Source organism: Sebastes umbrosus, chromosome 9 (genome assembly GCF_015220745.1).
Source record: "Sebastes umbrosus isolate fSebUmb1 chromosome 9, fSebUmb1.pri, whole genome shotgun sequence".
In the NCBI taxonomy this organism is placed as follows: domain Eukaryota; kingdom Metazoa; phylum Chordata; class Actinopteri; order Perciformes; family Sebastidae; genus Sebastes; species Sebastes umbrosus.
The window spans coordinates 18370263-18389110 of NC_051277.1; the positions used below are offsets into that span (position 1 = coordinate 18370263).

General features: G+C 41.7%; 2 protein-coding genes across 4 annotated transcripts in view; one reads left to right on the forward strand and one right to left on the reverse strand.

The window, feature by feature from the left end:
- macrod1 (mono-ADP ribosylhydrolase 1) overlaps nucleotides 1–18848 on the reverse strand; it is a 137310-nt gene that overhangs the window by 84018 nt on the left and 34444 nt on the right. The gene's annotated exons all lie outside the window — the stretch shown is intronic.
- Nucleotides 1–18848, forward strand: part of flrt1b (fibronectin leucine rich transmembrane protein 1b) — a 34507-nt gene that overhangs the window by 12557 nt on the left and 3102 nt on the right. The window contains 2 exon segments of the mRNA XM_037779720.1: nucleotides 14283–15359; nucleotides 18589–18848. Of these exon segments, the coding sequence (XP_037635648.1) occupies nucleotides 18604–18848 (245 nt within the window). The 5' untranslated portion in view covers nucleotides 14283–15359; nucleotides 18589–18603.

Consider the following 18848-nt stretch of genomic DNA (forward strand, 5'->3'; position numbering starts at 1 on the left):
ATCCGTCACCCGAAACAAACTGCAGCCAGCCACAACGAGGAAGTACAAAACAGTGGAGGGTCCGCATGATTATGAACTGAACCCTCACATTTTAAATCCAGAGTGGTAAACACTACACATACAGTAAAGTATGGAAACACTTTGGGTTTCACACATTACCAGGAAAAGCAGAGCTAGACATCATGGCTAAAGCTGCATGTTAACTCTATCATGGACAGGAAACGTTATCGTATTGCGGTAACGTGCGGTCAAGCCAGCCGTCACTTGTATCTCCGTGGTCACCCATATACTGACATTTATGGTAAATACAGTCAAACGGCACCGATGGAGCTGACCATGGCTGTATAAAGAGCACGGAGCTGACGGGGAAAGCTAGTAATGGCGAAGTTAGCTGAGGTATACACGTGTGACTAGGTTCGGTTTTCAAAATAAGGTGTTAACAAAGGGAACTGTATATATAAAATACATATATGGAAATAAGATTAATTGGATTATATTTACCAGAAGTATAAAACATTACCTGTCCCTTATAAATTAAAAAGAAAATACCACTAATTTGTGAGGGAAATGTCTTTCATTTTTGGGTTGCTGGAAAAAATTAATAAATAATGCCTGATAATGACAGACATATTTGACTTCAGACATCTCTGACTACATACATGCTGAAAATCAAACATTTTAACTGTATTAATTTAGATATTTTACAAACTGAAAATCCCTAGAAGTGTATGATTCAACTTTCTCCCGTGGTCTAGTGTTAAAAAAGTTAACAAATATCGCAATAAATCATAATATCGAATCGCAATACTTAAAAATCACAATACATATCGAATCAGCATCCAAGTGTCGTGACTGTATCGAATCTGGAGATAGGTGTTTATGGTCCACGGATTAGATGGAGGCTACTGAATATGTTTTTATAAATATCACAGATGGCTAAGCAGAGAAATGGTTCCAGCATGGTGTGGGAGGAATTTACTCCAGCTTCAGGGGTGTCAGTCTGTAAAACCTGCAATGAAACCTGCCTCACCCTGCCTTAAGGAGCTGCCAACCCACCTAAAAGCTTTCATCTGTGAGGGTCCCACTGGCTTTTCTGTGTCCCATGGTCCAATTACCGTTGCAGAAGGCTTTTCAGCCCTTGCCAAGATTAACACGCTGGGACAAAATCATTTTAAATCTGAGTTTCTTTTTGTCATTAAAATGAAAAGATACGGATGTTTTGCTCAGTCGGAAAATATGAATGCTCGTCATTAAACCTGCATATTTGTCTGACTCTCTTATCTAACTTATTGGAGGTGAAGCGAGTGGGTGATGTAGCCGGACTCACAGCGCTGTGAATGTGTTGTCAGCACCCAAGGCCTCAGCCCTCAGAGAGCCCCTAGAGAGATAATACAGTTTATTTACCGCTTATGCATAAAAATCTCTGTGCTGTCTCTGTAGCCCACAGTGTGAGGTCTGACTGTTTTAATTATTAGCTGCTGTGTTTAAAATGAAGCCGCCAGCATTTTCATTATTCACACCATATTTATGCAAAACACCTTCACACTGGGTGTCGTGTGTGTGTGTGTATGTGTGTTTCTGGGGGTGTGTGTGTGTCCATCCATGTCTGCCTCTTCCACCCCCGTTATTATTCTTTTCTCATGACTATCTCATCCTCCCTTTTCACCTCTTCTCCTCCACTTTTTAGTCCGTCCCTATCTCACCACCTCCTCCTCCTCCTCCTCCTCCTCTGCTCTTTTCCTCTCTCTAGAAGCGCTCTCTCTCAAAGTCTCGTTTGCTCCCTCCTCTGCTGTTCGTTCCCTCTTTGGAAACCGGCTTCCTCCAGGGCAAAAACTCTACAGCTCACTTTGTCTCCCTGTCCGCCTCCATCTATGCTCCCCTCCTGCCATCTTTCTTCTTTATCCTCTCTCTTTCACTCCTTTTCAGTCCCTTTTTCATCTTCTCTCTCCCTCTGACAATAGGTCTCAGGACCCTTCTATTGAAAATTCCCATTTGCACTGCTTGCCTCTCAGTGGCTTGCTCTCATCTTACCACCGTTGGAGTTTTGTCCTGGCTTTACTGTTACAGAAGAAGTAGAGGAGGAGATGTGGAGGGAGGGAAAGAAAGAAAGCAAAGCAAGGAACATTGCCACTACGCACACACACAGACAGATAGAGATACAAGGAAACTATTTAATGTAAAAAGTTCATCTTTGATTCCCTCCAGTACACCAGAACTGAACTGAAATACTGAAAACATACATGTTAAAGGTAGGGTAACACTGATAGTGATAGAAAATGTCCTTGATAAGTAAATCAGAAACTTTGACATACAGTTAAACGTACTAATAACCTAATCCAATCACAGACTCAACTTTTGACGTATCAAAAGTCGGATAGTTAGAGAGGAGAGGCAAAGCTTTTTCCAAGTCGGCACATAAAGCGACAGTAACAGTCACAACAACCTTAAATTTAAAGAGCTGTTGTGGATAAATTGGGTAACAAGACGTTGGTTTGACGATACTTTGGCTACTGAAAGTGAATGAGACAATCCCAAATTGGACTACGCTACATCACTTAAAGTCCGACACAAAACGCACGCTTACTGTTGGTAGTGCAGTGGTTAGCGCTGTGGCAACGTCCGGTTTGTCTGATTGTATAGAAGTCAATGAGAAAATGACCTTACTTCTCACCTGATTTATTACCTCAGTAAACAATGTAAACATGAGTTTGAAGTCTTCTTCAATACAGCATGATGTTCATTTAGTAAATTATGGTTCCATTTAGAGTCAAATAGACCATAAAGCAGGGGATGCTTTAGGGCGTGGCTACCCTGTGATTGACAGGTCGCTACCACATCGTTGTCCGGTCTGGGAGTTGTCCGTGTTTTCGTCTTACAACTTTAACCCTTTGACAGTGTGTTTCCAGTTCATGAAAGTTCATAAACTAGTGACCAATAGTGCATGCACTCTCATCATAAATTAGATTAGAATTAGATGACGAGAGAAAATGAGGGATTTTAACTGATGAACGTAGTATTTTGACTGACAGCGTTGAATATTTTGTTTCTTTCTGTATAATTTATGTATAAATATTACTGTATAAATATTAGGGTTGTACGGTTACATCGCTCTGGATCGATATATCGTTCAGTGATCAGCGATCCAATATCATCGATGTATAGTGAAAACATCAATACATAGTCATTTTTAAGATACGCCTTTATTTTGAAATTACCATTACACGTCTGAGTCACCATTTCCCTCCAAGTGATCCCTCCTTCCCAGTGATAAAATTGTCAAACTATATTTTAGTTGTTTTTTGTGAGTTGATATACATGTAACTGATTGTGTTAAATGGACATATGGTATCTTCTCATATCAATCGCAGGCCCCTTAATTTAATCAAATGAAAATCGTATCCTGGCAGACTTTGTGATATCAGCATATATCATATCGTTGTCCAAAGAAAATCAATATATAATCGTATTGGGATGAAACTTGTGATTTACACCCCTAATAAATATTAACATAAACCAATATGAAAAGAAAAATTACATAAATAACATAATAAAGAAAATGCCATTTTGCCCAGCTCTTGTAAAAAAGTAATAAATGAGAGAGAGAGTAATAAGAAGTTAAAAAAGAGAAACCAGAGAGAATCTGTGATTGACAAAGACAGAAAAAAATAACCACAGACGCCAAGGAAAGAAGAAAGAAAAAGACAACTAGAAGAAGGGCCAGAAAATAGAGGAAGAGACCAAAAAACGGTGGCAGAAAAACACAGAATATAAATGGAAAAGAAAGAATAGCAAACAGGAAGAGAAGGTGTTGAAGGAGGATGATAAAAAAAAACATGCAAAAACCTCCAAATATCGTTGAATGCCACATAACACCTTCCAGCAGCCAGAAGTAGTCGACCTACTGTATAAGCAAATTCAGAGATAATTGACCTCAACACTATTCTGAGTGAGAGGAGAGAGATGGAGTGAAGCAGCGAGAGAGGCAGGAGCAGAGACTGTAACGTGGTGTGAACTGCCACAGATAGTAAGTGGGAGGTAGTGTTGTCACAGTGCATAATGGTGTTGCTATCATTATCACTGGCTACAAGAACAAAGAACATCGAGCTGGTGTGTGTTTGTGTGTGTGTGTGTTGGTGAGAAGGAGGGAAAGTTCACGGGTCAAAAGAGCAACAAAGTGTGTGTGAGAGCAGGTAAGAGAGGTTGTGAGGGTGTTAATTTCTGCAAGTGTGGAAAAGATGTGAAGAACTTTGTTAGAGGTTTCCATTTTAAGGGAACAGCTGCTGACGGAGGCTGGTGGTGCACAAAGCAGCCAGGCACGGATCTGCCTCATGAAGCTGATAATACCAAAATGTTACTGACTGTGTTAAACACGTTTGTCTTGACATTTATCTGCACCGTGGCATTTTGTTTTCCCTCTCCATGTGTGCAACAACAACAATTTGCTGTGATTTTTTAGAGCGCTGCCTCTCCTGCAGTCACACTTTAAGGGATTTCAGTGCTTAGCTTTAAATGGCAAAATAAAGGAACGGCATTTCACTGTGGATTACATTTTATAGTAAAACCTCTCAAAAAGCACAGTTTTGTCACATCAAATGGATCAAATATGGGATAAAAATGATAGGAACACTAGTACATCACTGCCACTTATAAGCTACTGTACCGCTGTGTTAAAGGAGTGCTCTTACATCTCTCTAAATATATTTGTTCCATTTGTGAGAGACAGAGTCAGGGGCGGACTAATGCTCATCTTACTAGAGGGCTGTTGTAAGGCTTGTTGTGCATGATTTTTTTTTTGGTGATATTATTTTCTGCTCCAAATCTGAATGATGCACTAAGCAGTTCCAGTTTAGGCAGCGCAGGCGCTTGTGTCTAAAATGACTGAGAAAGTGCACTGAACCACCATAGGAACAAGAGCTAGATGTCATCCAAAACTGTATGACATACATCAGTGTCCAAAATGAATAAAACAAAGAATTGAGCCACAGTTTTTTCATTACCATGAACGATGGTTTGTTTACACCAGAACCATCTGAGAAGCCAAAACTATCGGTCAATCATACTCTTCTCCGCCAGTCGGTAGAAGAGCGAAAACATCAAACCTTCTTACATCTGAAAATAGTCCCCAACAAATGCAATATTTATTTACTCCAGACTTTTACCCAGGAGACTGATTTCCATACCCAGTGTGAAACCAGAAGTCGATGTTGATTTATTTGTCACGTTAACGTTAAGTTACACCACTTTTTTAGTGAGTTATTTTAACCCAAATCATGATCTTTTGTTGCCTAAACCTAACCAAGTTGTTTCCTGTGAAGACAGAAGTTTATTTTGAAAAGACTGCATGCATGTAACGAGCGGAAATTGACACGTGTTACTGGACATTCATAGGGAAACCCATGAAAGATTTGCAACAAGTAAGGGATAACGTACAGCGAGTCGATCATTGTTGTGAAATAAACCCCTTCAGGGCGATGCTAGCAGAATGCTCTTGCATCACCCTGATGGGGTTTATTTCACAACAATGACCCGCTAGCTGTACATTATCCCTCTTATTACACAGCTACTTACTTAAGAAATCAATAATTTGACACAAAAACGATCCTCCAGAGTCTGACATCAGAACTGAGCCCATAACAACGGTCTGTCATACAGTACATAACAACGGTCTGCTATAAAGAAACAACAGATCGTAGAACGCTGCGATTGACCAATCAGAATCAAGTATTCAACAAAGCCTTGTAATATCTTTTCATAATGAACCGTTGCATGAGGATGCGTTGCTTCAGTAGAAACAAATGGGCTGAGAGCCACAGACAGACAGAAAGTATTGAGAGATGGAGCAACACATGTTGGTTTTTGTTCTTTTCTTTGGAATTTGTTGATATAGAAGAACACCACCAGCTTTGTCCCTTTTAATCGTTTGCCCAATGTTACTAATTGATGAGGAGTCCGAGTAGAAGTTAGCGGGCAGAAATACAGCCAACACACACCGGGGGGGTGTTACAGCCGAGTGCCTCCCTTCAGATCTTTGCTGATTATCCCCGTCTGTCGCTTCCCTCATCTCTCTCCTTTTCTGCCCCTCCCTCTCATGCTAAATGGAAGCTGTGTGTTGCTGCGTTAGAAAGCTAGTCACATCCCTCTCACTCTTCTTTTTCTAGCCCCCCTTCCCCGTCTCTCCCTCTCTCTTTTTCATTTCCCACCTCTACCTTTCTCTCTGTCTATCCTTGACACTCTCTCTCTCGGTCTTTTTCCCTCTCCCACTCTACTCCCTCCAGCCTTCGCTCCGTCCACGCCGACACCCTCGACTAAGTCTGCCGGAGTCACGGCCTTCAGAGCCTGACAAGAATTCACTGCCTGCGTCTCTGTGTGTGTGTGTGTGTGTGTGTGTGTGTGTGTCTTCAAGCATAGATGAAATATGAGCTGTTAAATATGAATGCAGGGTTATGTTCCGATGCCATGTAGTCACGTCACTCATGCATGGAGGAGTAGTAAAAAGAATTGCACATAAACACACATGTGGCGATCAGTGTGTATGACAAGTAACTGCAGAGCTTCTGTGGTATTATTCTGCATCACATTTGCTATCCATTTGTCTGTGATACTTGGCACACACAGTCACTCACACACACACAAACACACGCACAGAGGCAGGCCCTGGATTCAGGCTTCACTGACTTTAAACCTTGCTCAGGCTGACAGTAATTTCTGCCTCCAAATTACATTCCAATGGCTTCATAAATCTGCTGCCTCCTCCTCCGCCTCTTTCTCTTTCCCCCCCGTCTTCCTGCCTCTGCTTCTCTATCTCCCCCTCTTCTCTGTCGTCCCCCCTTCTCCTTCCTCTCTCCCTTTTACTCCGGCGTCACTTCATTTTTCCTGTAAACCACCAACCTCCTCCTTCCTTCTATTTCGCCATCTCCCTTCCTCTCTCCTTCGCCTTCCCCCCTATCACTTGTTTTCTCGTTTCCCCCCTACACTCCTTCTCTCTGCCGCTCGCTCAGTAAATGAGAAACAAGGAGGCAGAGATGGGGAAGTTACGTGTGCGGGGTAGTTAAACAGTCACACACACACATAAATCCATACAGATACATACACCGTAAACACACACACTCACTGATGTGCTCACAAACACAAAGAAAACGTGTAAATACACACATGCATGAGCGCAGTCAAACATCATAAACAGCACATTACGCTTTGATTGAAAGACAAGCAATTGCCTTCAAAATTGACTTGCGGGCGTTTGTGCGCACACACATTTGCGTGCACACACGTGTGGCACACACACGGTTGTTTTAATGAGAGTGTTCATTTTACAGATAGTGCCTTGAGGTGAAATAATTGCCAATGTTGGGCCCTGATGGCTGGTCCAAGTGTTCTCAGGCCAGTTGTCTTTATGGGCCACGGCGGGCCACGAACACACCCCTCATCTCCCTCACTGCCGCTTTAACTGCTGCTCTGCTGCAGCCGACACACACACGCGCGATGAAGACATGGGCATAATATGCATAAGCACACAATGTAGACACCGACTTGCGCATTAACACTAAACACACGCGTAGACACGCGGCGAGGCAGAGGCCAGCGGAGAACAATAGGGCCGTCTGACAATGGGGCTCAGAGGAATTCTCTCCTCCATATTAATATTCAGCAGAGTGGATGTAGAGAGAGTGTGTGTCAGCAGGGACGCATGCTCATCAACCTCGCTAACACCAGGGTTAGGCAGCCACATGATTACAAAGTACTCAGACTTTGGTCCCCAGCTCCATAACTATTAATCCCTAGCTCCTACTCCCCTCACTTCCTATCTCCTCGCTCCCTACAGTGCACCGAGCGAGCGCGCTGCCAAGTATCACAGCTGTCACTTTTCTTTGCTTTCCATTTTACGAATTATTCTGAACAGCCTGATAGAGCAAAGGGTGGATGGAAATGGAGATTTGATATTGTCAATTTCCCGCTGCCGCCCACTACATTGTTTCAAATTTGTGAAAGTGCAGATAGAAGGTCATCTGGAGGAGAATTTGCAAAAACAAAAGATTTCATTTTTTTACGAAAACTGGCAAAACACCAAAGTATGCACTATTTGTTTTCTTTAACCCACAATAGACCTGTTTTTGTCTTTTTTAAGGGGGTTCAGGGGGTCTTTAGCGGGAGATAGCAGGTCAACAGTAGATGTCACATAGAAGTGGTCTAAAAAATATATTTTTTAAAGTGTATAAGGGCATAAGTTGTTACAGCAATTTTTTAAAAACTGAACCTCCCACAGCCTCTGAAAGACAGTCAAATCGGTCGGATCGGGCCTCAGAGGGTTAACCAGTGGCGTTGTAGTCGTAGACTCATTCCCATCATTTGCTCTTGTAGCACCTTTCAATTAATTTCAATTTATTTTTATAAAGCGTCAAATCATGACAGAAGTTATCTCAAGACATTTTTCATATAGAGCAGGTCTAGACAGAGACCAATCAAGAGAACACCCATGAGCAAGCACTCGGTGCGACATTGGCAAGAAAAAACTCATGTCAAAGCAAAACCATGCAAATAAACACACTAGGGGTGTAAGAAAATATCGCTACACATGAGTATCGCGTTATTATGTTTTGCGATACTGTATCGATACTCCAAAGTGCTGTATTGATTTTTAAATAACCTCTTAAAAATCAGACAGCCTGTCCGCTATTTCGTCTTTGGAGGTTGTAACGGGCTCAGTTTTAAAGCTAGAGTGAAGGCACTGGTAAACTAGAAACCCTAAGGAATCCGTTGGTACCAGCCATATCATGCTTGCATGTCAGGAAGGAGGCTAAATAGTTGCGCTGGCATGGCCATTTTCAGAGGGGTCCCTTGACCTCTGACCTCAAGATATGTGAATGAAAATGAGTTCAATGGGTACCCATGAATCTCCCTTTTACAGACGTGCCCACTTTATGATAATCACATGCAGTCTGGGGTAAAAACAATGCAGTTTATTTGCATGCAGTACAAATGTGTTATTTTCACCTATTCTAAAATGGTGTATTTGAATATTTCTGCATACCCTAAACAGTTTTAGAATTGCATAAATTAGGTACGACTGGAAAGCTGAGACTATTGTAGACCCAACTGTATTCATGTGTAACGATGTTAGTCCCATTTCACATACATATGGTGGTGTGTCTTTTATACTATGATAGTTTTCCTTGTCTTGCCTATGTATCGCAATATATTGCAATGTATTCAATCGTTACCCCTGTATCTTGATACGTATCGTATTGCCAGATTCTTGCCGATACACAGCCCTGAAACACACCTATAGTACCAGACTCTCATCTGTAAATTGTACAAGGTGACCTCTAACAACGTGCATATACAGGAAATGCTCTGGCCATATTTCTGTACATATGTTACCTCCATCTGCAAATCTGTAAGAACATGAATCGCTTGCAGCACATATTTACACATCTGTACACTCTTCTGTAGCAGATGTGTTGCATAAAAAGTGTCCAACACCATGTCGGGACTAGTGGAGCCTTCAGTAGCCCTGAGCTCAGATGCATCATCTTTATATGTTTATTCTAGTATATTTCTCTACATTTCTTCTCAGTTTATTCAGCTGTGTTATCACCAGCTATCTCTACTGTCCCACAAAGCAAAGAAAAAGATGCTAATGTCTGATCGTTAGAGCACAAAGCAAAGAGGAAAACAAAACAGCGAGAGCATTTGGACTGCACAGAAGCCAAAGTGAAAGTCACATACTGCAGCATGCCTGTAGGCTACACAGTTGTCATTGAGCAGTGATTTCTGTCCCCCCGAGGAATGAGACGCTTTCTGTGCTCTCTGTTATGCAGAGAAAAACAAGTACAACAGAAAAGACGCACAGTAACTGAAGAGTCAATCAGGAATGTTTTTGACCTCAGCACTAAATGGGTCACCTGCCCAGAGAGTGCTCTCTTTATTACTGCTTCTGCTCCTCTAGTGCTGGGAGAGTTATGACAAAGTAGAAAGTAATAAGAAGAAATAATATGCATGAATTGTTTTGTTGGGGGGAAAAAAATCACAGTTGTACCTATTCAAAGGAAAATTATATATTCTACACTTCATTACTAAACAACTCTAGCATGACCGAAGTATTTGCTCCTTTTATGCAAACCCTTACTGGTTTACATCGTTGTAGATCATTTGCCAGCATTTCTAAATCCAATCACATTTTCTTAATGTACTTCTGTTACCAGAGAACAGTTACTCATTTGACTGTTTTACTCTGTAAGGATACAGGACATTAATAAAGGAAATTTAAAACATACAAAAAAAAGACAAATGGACTGTGACCTGAACAACTGCTGGCTAACACCTGAGATTTAATTCTGGACAAATAGTGTACATCAATACTTGTCAGTTTTTTCAATCTCATTTTATCGATTAATCAAATGAAAAACGAGAAGGGCACTCAGACCTCCGCCAAGGCCATGCCCTAATCAGAATGTTAACGAAGGTGAAAAATAATTTATGTATCCGCCCCATGATTCGGATCAGCTCCAAAATTTAATGGGTTCTTCGTTGGCCCACGTTACAAGTAGTTTTTCCATAATCTTGCTGACAAACAGAAAAACAAATTAACCAAACTACCAACTAAAAGCAGCAGGGGGTAGAAATGAAGCAAATATGATTAAAAAACGGTCCTGACAGTAGTGCATGAGACAGATAATCTGAAAAAAATCATGTGCCTCTGTGTCCTCCGGTGTTCCTAATGGCATCTGCAAGATTTCACAGACCGGAGGAAAACAACCAATCAGAGCCGAGCATGAGCCTTGCCGTCTCTGAGCGGCTGTCAATCACTCACTAACTCCAATCAAACTGTCAAACTAGGCAGCGCTGATCAAATATGGATCAATATTCTGTTACTGTAATGCCTATTTCTCTCCTCAAATGTTTTCAGAAACATCTTGTAGTGTACTGTTTAGCTGTAAAATGAGAAAGTTTGTGACCCAGCAGCTATGTTGAGAACAGTTGAGGAAATACCAAGCACCGCCCACCAGCCGGAGCACAGCCAATAAGAACGCTCTCCTTCTGAAATGACCTGTGATTGGCCAAACGTCTCCCGTCATGGGCTAGATTTTTTAAAGCCTGAAAACAGAGCTATGAGGAGGTGCAGAAGTCTAGTTATCTCTCAGAACACTTGAATTAAAATATGCTGAAGGGTTATTATTGAACTTTTGCCCAATGATGCCAAAAAATATTCTGCCTACTGCAGGTTTAACTTCCTTGGTGTAGGTAAAAAAAAAAGAAGAAAAATGTCAATCACAGTTTCCTAAAGTTTAAATTTAAATTGCTTGTTTTGTCCGACCAAGGGTCCAAAAGACAAAGACATTCGATTTGTGATCACAGAAGACCAAGAAAAGTATAAAATATTAACATTTTAGAAGCTGCAACTAGTTTAAAAAAATAAAATAAAATCATTAAATAACTAGAAGGGCACTCAGAGAGCACAGAACGGCGCCAAGGCCTTTTCCATGTATAATGTGTGTATCAGCCCTGTGATTCAGATCCGCTCCAAAATGTAATGGGTTATGGCCCATGCTACAGCCTTCCACCAAGTTTCATGAAAATCGGGTCAGTAGTTTTTCTGTAATCCTGCTGACAAACAGACAAACAAACCGAACCGTAAACATAACCTCCTTGGCGGAAGTAATTATCAAAGTTGTTGTCAATAAATTCAACAAAAAATTTAATATTATTATTATTATTATTATTATTATTATGAATATTAATAATAATAATAATAATAATAATAATAATAATAATAAATAAAAGTTACTTTACTAATCGATTTATGGACTAAAAGTTTCAGCTCTTGTGTATTCTCATATTTTGTATTTATTCTAAATACACATAACTACCATAACAAACTGTCACAACGTCTCTGTATAGCCTGATACTAGAGACCTAATTTAACTTCCTATCACACAGTTGTTGACCTCACATTGACATAACTTTACCTGCTGAATTAGAAGTCAAGAGTTCTGTCAATGCTGTCTGAATTTCAATGTCATCAATGGTGCTGCTAGGACACTTGACTGTGTCAGAGTTTATAGATTTTAATGAGCATGCATTTAAAAAACTGCAGCTATTAACATCAAAAGCATGGAATTTATATAAAAGAGGAGATCTCAAACTCGAAGAGCACTCAAAGGTCTTTGAAAGACAGCATCCATTCTTTAAGAGGTTTTGTGTAACCTCTTGGAGGTTAAGAATATTCAGATGTTGGATAAATGTTGGTAAATGAAAAGGGAGATATTTCCTCTGAAAGTGGTGCCGTAACTTCAATTATGTACTGAAGTTATGACAAACTATAGTCAGTAACTTTCTGAACCTTCCTCAAACATCTTTTTCAGATACTCCCCTCTCCTACTAGCTTTCCTCTCCTAACTCCCCGCTCTAATACACACTCCCTAATGCTCCCTATTTCCTCCGTCTCCTCTTCCCCATCACACTCCCCCCTAGCTAGGCTTCTGAAAATCCATCACAAAAACTTTTAAGGACAGCCTCGACATTATACAGACAGAGCTTCACATATTGATGTCTAATGGGCGATGGCAGCGAGCTGTGGAAATGCTGCTGATGTTCAATATTCACATCTTGTCCGATGCGGGCAGACGTTTTGCCTGCGGTGGGCTGAGATTAGTGCAGAGTCTAAGGGTAGTTTTGGACCAGACATTGCAACCAATTAAGGCTACTTGTTTTAAAACGACAGCGGCCGTCATTAAAGGTGACGTCTGCTTTTAATCCATGACTGATGACATCCAATTAAAGTCTTCATTTGAATTATGATTTGACTTCGAAGCCGCTTAAAAGCATCGCCCTCCAAAATACTAACATGAGAGGATTTTCAAGTATCAATCAATGATTTACAAAGGAATGGAATAAAAATGGGTATAGCAATTTATAATGTGCATACAGCAGCAAACATAAAGCCCTGTATACATTTACACTGCCCTTGAAACAGACCATTATCTCATTTCTCCTTAAATGCCAATCACAAAGTCGATGCATTTTGCAAACAACGTCTATTTAGCATTCTCTCCCGTCTCGAGCTGTTTTTCATTACGCATGTTAGCCGCACTCTGCACATATAAATCAGTTTACTATGCCACAAACTGGATATCAGTCGGGGAGCTGTTTTATAAAAGGACAATTTTATCTCACCGCACACTGCCCAACTTCATCCCACTAAACTGCACACCCAATTAAACACATTTTCCATTTGTGGAACCGGTTTAAACACCACACCTAAAATAGAAAACGCACACAGAGTCACCAGAGTTTAGGGTGTAGGGTGTACAATTTATGGATGATTTTAAATACCCTTCAAGGATACACACACACACACACACACACACACACAGCGACACAAGGCTGTTGACCAACTTCTTCTCAGCGGCAGCATGTGTCCTTTGAAAATGAAAATGAGGACGGCTTTATTGTCTCTATTTGTGTTTAAGCAAACTGCATGATAATTTCCCAGTTGGCTATGTAGTCTACTTACTCTGGGATGAACGTGAACAGGCGAATGTGAGCAGCGGAGCAGTTAATGGCCTTGATGAATCTGTCTCTGTACGCTCTGTATGCCTGATGAAAACCTTATATTTCTAAAGCCGGTGTTCACTGGGGGTTGATTCGGCACACGAGATACAGGCACTTAACGCGTGGTGGTTAATGAAAGCTCAAAGCTTTGTTTGAAGACAAACAAAAAACAAGATATAAAACACGGAGTTACCTTAATGGTAGGTTTGTGTCCGTTGGGAGCTTAGTGTTGCGCATAGTGCGGCGTTGACCTTCAGGAAGTATTTTCACGAGGTACTTAATTTTAAAAGGTATAACCGTTCTGATGGGGATAATTATTTAGCCCGTACCTTTTAGTACTCCTATACTGTGCCAATGTTGAAATCCAAAAGTACATCTTGGCGTCATTAAAGGACAGCTGGTAAGACAGGAAAGCATTTCATTTATGCAGCCCCATTAAAGTCACCTTTTTATTTATTTTAGCAATAAACATGTGAAAAGACACGCAAGCTGCTGAGACAATATTTGAATATTTTTTCACATAAAGTTGAGTATACAAGTTGCATGTCAGATATGTGAGATTACTGAAGTATTCAGGCAATTTAAGTACTATATTTCTTGTCTTTCAAACCCCTAAATGTGGGCTCCCTCCTTTGGTGTGTGGTTTAAGATGGATTTTGTTGCTCTTAATTCACTGCTCATCTCCAGACTAAAAACTCTTAACACCGTACTTGTCTGCTGGCTCCTCTCAGGTCGGTGCTCACCGACACTCAAACCAGCTGTTCCTGCTGAAGCAAACACCAGCGACGTCTACCTTGAGGATACTAGACGGCGGTGCATTTCTGCTAACCTGTGGGGGAACTTTTCACACCGAGCACGTGACCGGCCATCACAGGGCCGCTCAGAGCGGGACTACATACAGCACACACGCGGTTCACCGGGCTTCGCTGCCTCTGAAGATCATCTGTGTGAACTGAAAAGGAAGCGATTAAACATTTAACAGAGGAGAGAGTGAGGCGGAAACTGAGAGGGAAGGAGAAAGAACTCTTACAGCCTGCTGTACTCTGCACTGGGCCAAACTGTCCCTCACAGTCTCAAACATACTCATTACCATCACTGAACTGTGAAATTTCTGTTGTAATATATGTTGTAATACAACCTACTAACCATAAGGGACTCTCTTTGCTGGATTTTTCTGAGCTGTGGAAAATCCCACTTATTCTCTCGTCGCCGGCTCATTAATTAAAACCACTACCTCTTTGTTCAGAGCAAGTGTAACACGGCGCTGTACTATTTTTGCATGACCCACTGCTTGCATGAGTATCCAGGATTGCTTTTGACTTCCAAGAAGGACCCTGAGCCCTCAACCATCTTCTGACTGTCTGCCAACTGTAGCATTTGGGTGTGGAGCGCGTGGTTTCAGAATTAGGCCTCCTGGACGCTTGCTGCAAGATGACTTGAGTTGGCAGGCCTAAAAGCCCCTTACCCCATGAGAGAGAGAGAGCTTGGCAGTAGGACAACACACACACACAACACACAAATGTGGGCGCCGACGGCGGATTTGAGGCCATGCTGGTGTTGCTACTTGCGCAGCACTGGAGTACAGGCCTATCAACCATCCCTATCATCATTCACCCAAGCTGAGGAAGATTCAACGGCCCCGAGGAGCGAGGCTACACTTGTGAACGACTCAAAGAAGACCCACGGAGACCCACAGCTACGTCCTCAATCACACACACACACAGACACACTTTAATACTCTCTCCACAAATCCTTGATACAGGAAAAACAAAGCTGCGGCGGACGTGAAAGGCACAGAGACCGAGCAGGTCTAGCAAGCCCTCTGCAATCACACCCTGGGCGATCAGACCTTTTACACACACACACTTTCCTCCTGCATTCACCGCGATGAAGAACACCACACTTACATCTTGCTTTCAGCTCACATGATAGGGAAAAAAACACACACACACACAACACTACCGGTGTGCTCAAACAAAAGCTTTATTCGGTAACATGATTGAAATGTGGGGGGGGTGAGGGGGGGTAGGCGAATGCGGAGGCGGAAAACTGAGGCCGAGAGGAGTGAGAAAGAGAAGGTGGGGAAAAATAAGAGGTGGGGGGTCTGCTGCATCTAAATGAAAAAGAGAAACTAAGTCGCCATGAGGGAGAGAGGAGGTCTGGGCTGGAGGACTGAACCTAGAGCCGATTGATCCAATCTCAGTGTGTAGGAATCAACGGACGACTGGAGAGGAAACGATAAAGAGGATTAGAAAGAGAAAGAGAGACAGGGGAGGAGAGGAAGGAGGGTGACTGCACGGACACTTCTGTAAACAAACCTGAGAGTGGATATAATGAAAGATTATGAAGGGGAGGAGGTGGCGGCGTCAGTGGGTGGACGGGAGAGGTAGATGGCGTGAAAGATAAAGCTAAAGAGAGAGGAGAGCGCCATAAGGGAGAGCAACAGAAAATCTAAGGCTCATTAAGAGGACGTGTCGATAGGAAACCTTGGCATATAGGCAAAAACACACGTACAGGTTTGTGCCAAGATGATATTTATGAAAGGAAAGCGGGGATAGCGTGGCGCCGAAGCATATGCTAGTTGATATTCATAGAGCATTCCCAATATGGTCTCCCGCTCCTACGTTGACACTCCCTCTTGTGTGCATGTGTTCCTCTCCCTTACTTCCTCTGTCTCTCAAATGCTGGGGATGCTTGGAAATAAGCAGATTTAAGCTAAAAATACCATTAAGACAAGAGAAAAATAAAGTCTGGGTCCATGCCGGATTGCGCGGCACCAGCACACACTCTCTGTTTTTACCCTTACATATCAAATGGTGCCTGTGTCGAGCTGAGACAGGAGCTGGTTGTTGTTGATGCAGATCTTTTTCTCACACACACACACACACACACACACACACACTTATAGAGGCACAAACAAGCATGAACAGGTACACAAATGCAGCTATTTTTTTTTTACACTTTACATAAAAAAACAACACCCAGCCATTCTTCTTTTTGCAGCTGATACTGACTCGAGTCTTCACTGCCAGGAACTCATTTCCCCTCTCCTCCACTGACTGACTGTCCAACTCTCCATCTGTCTCCTCGCCTCCCTCCCTCCCTCCTTCCCTCCGTCTCTTCTATTGTTGCCATCTCTTGTTTGCTTTGCATGGATTTTGACTGCAGCCAAGGGGCAATTTTGCATCTAGCTCACATACGAACACACACACATGCATGCATGCACAAAAGGGGAAGGCAGGAAAAAAAAAAAACTTGCCTTTAGAGGATTTGTTTATCAAATGTGCTGTCAAATCATGTCAGGCATTTCACGTCAGGGCACATTTTTACAGCCCCAGGCTACCCAAAAGAGAGGATTCAAACAAGAGTACGCCACAATGTAATCTCCACAACTTTCGCTACTGTATATTATTCATATTCTATAAATAGTGTGCCGTGGATGTGAGTGCACGGAGATCATTTTATCTGAATTGTAAATTCATGTTATTGATGTTGGTGTCAGGGATTTGCTAGGAGACAAGTCATAAAACATAAAACCGAGGAACGTATTAATGTTGCAGAAAAATGCTTCTCTGTAAAACATTTCGCTAAAACATTTCTGGGGATTTCAAGACCACTTCCCTGAATAATTTATAGAAATTTCACGAACAATAACAACCAAGAGGAAATATGCATTATACATGTCAGCTTGTACTGAGACTCTGTTCTGTATATGAATGCTTTGTGTTCAGTATTGTTTACTTATTTGTGTGTGCATTTCTCTGTGTGTGTGTTTTTGATCATAACCTCAAACAGGCGTCTTGTGTTTGTGAATATACAGCGAGGAACCTGTGAAATTCTGCTTTCTTCATTGTATTCTCTTTATAATTTCATTGGAGGGTCAGATATAGTGCAGTTTAAAACAAGTTTACCACTTCTGGTGGCTTCAAAGGAATCAACAGCACTGTGGGCAATTAATCTGATTTCCTTCTCCCCGATCTCTCCTCCATTTTAGTTTCATGTCACTCCATTTCAGTTAATCTCCATGAAAAAAAACTCCCTCATTTTCCCTCCCTGCAACTGTCACTGTCCAATTTTCTCCATCTTTGTCATCTCTTTGCTTTCTCCAATTCCTGTAATCTTCCTCGCCCATTCACTCCACCCTTCATCGCACTCTCTGCCTCTAAGTGTCCGTTTGTCTTCAGCTTGGTCGCTTTGACCCATTTAATACCGGACAGCCCCTATAAAGTATGTCTGCCTATTCAATCCCACAATCTTCTCCACTTTAGATAAAAAAAACTTTACTTTTAACCCTCTGAGACCCACAATAGACCCGTTTTTGTCTTTATTTAGGGGGGTACAGGGGTCTTTAGGGGGAGATAGCACATCAACAGTAGGTGTCACATAGAAGTGGTGTACATCATCTGAAAGCTGGGAACCTGAAGATTAATTTGAGATGCAGCTCAGCACTGGGTGTCAAGTTGTTCTAGCCATAAATCAGACATAAACATTAATTAATTAATAATTTAAAATAAATTGTAAAAGTGTATAAGGGCTTAGAACATTATGATAGACGTACAGTATATGATAACCATTCCCATGCTCTATTATGTCTCATAAGTTGTTGCAGCAATTTTTGGGTTGATACTATTTGTTACAAAGATATAGTGCTAAATTTAACCCTTTTTTACCAATCAAGAATTGATAAAAATTATCATTAATCTCTCCAAAATACCACATTAAAACACCAAGACCTGGAGGAACACCATAGAAAAAGCCAGGCTGTGATTTTCTGCAAGAATTGTATTTTTCGGTGATTGGATGGCTCAGAATCCCCCGTATTGACAATATACCTAGGAAAGCCATCCATCATTTTATATTTTAGAGAAAGAACTTTGTGGTTTGTCCTTCACTATCTTTATCTAAAACTTGTCCTTTTGCCAACAACTCTTTCTACTTTCTCTTGAATGTGAAAAGTTACTTTGATTTTTTAAATCAGAGAGTTTCAGCCTTTGTACTTGTTTTAATCACGTTTCCCATTTCCTCTCTTTCAACCAGGAGCTGTGCACCAACATGGCAGCTGAGAGTCTTGCTGAGCTCCGCGACTGGCTCTTTCTGCTCCTCCTGTGCCTCACCTTATTGGCTGAGGTGCTGGAACTGGCGGCAGCGGCAATTGCCATGGAGACGGGCGAGGGAGATGAGGGCATTGTTTGTCCCTCAGTGTGCCGCTGTGACGAGGGTTTTGTCTACTGCAACGACCGTGGTCTCAGTATAATTCCTCCCCTACCGTTAATGGCTGCCATCCTCTACTTGCAGAG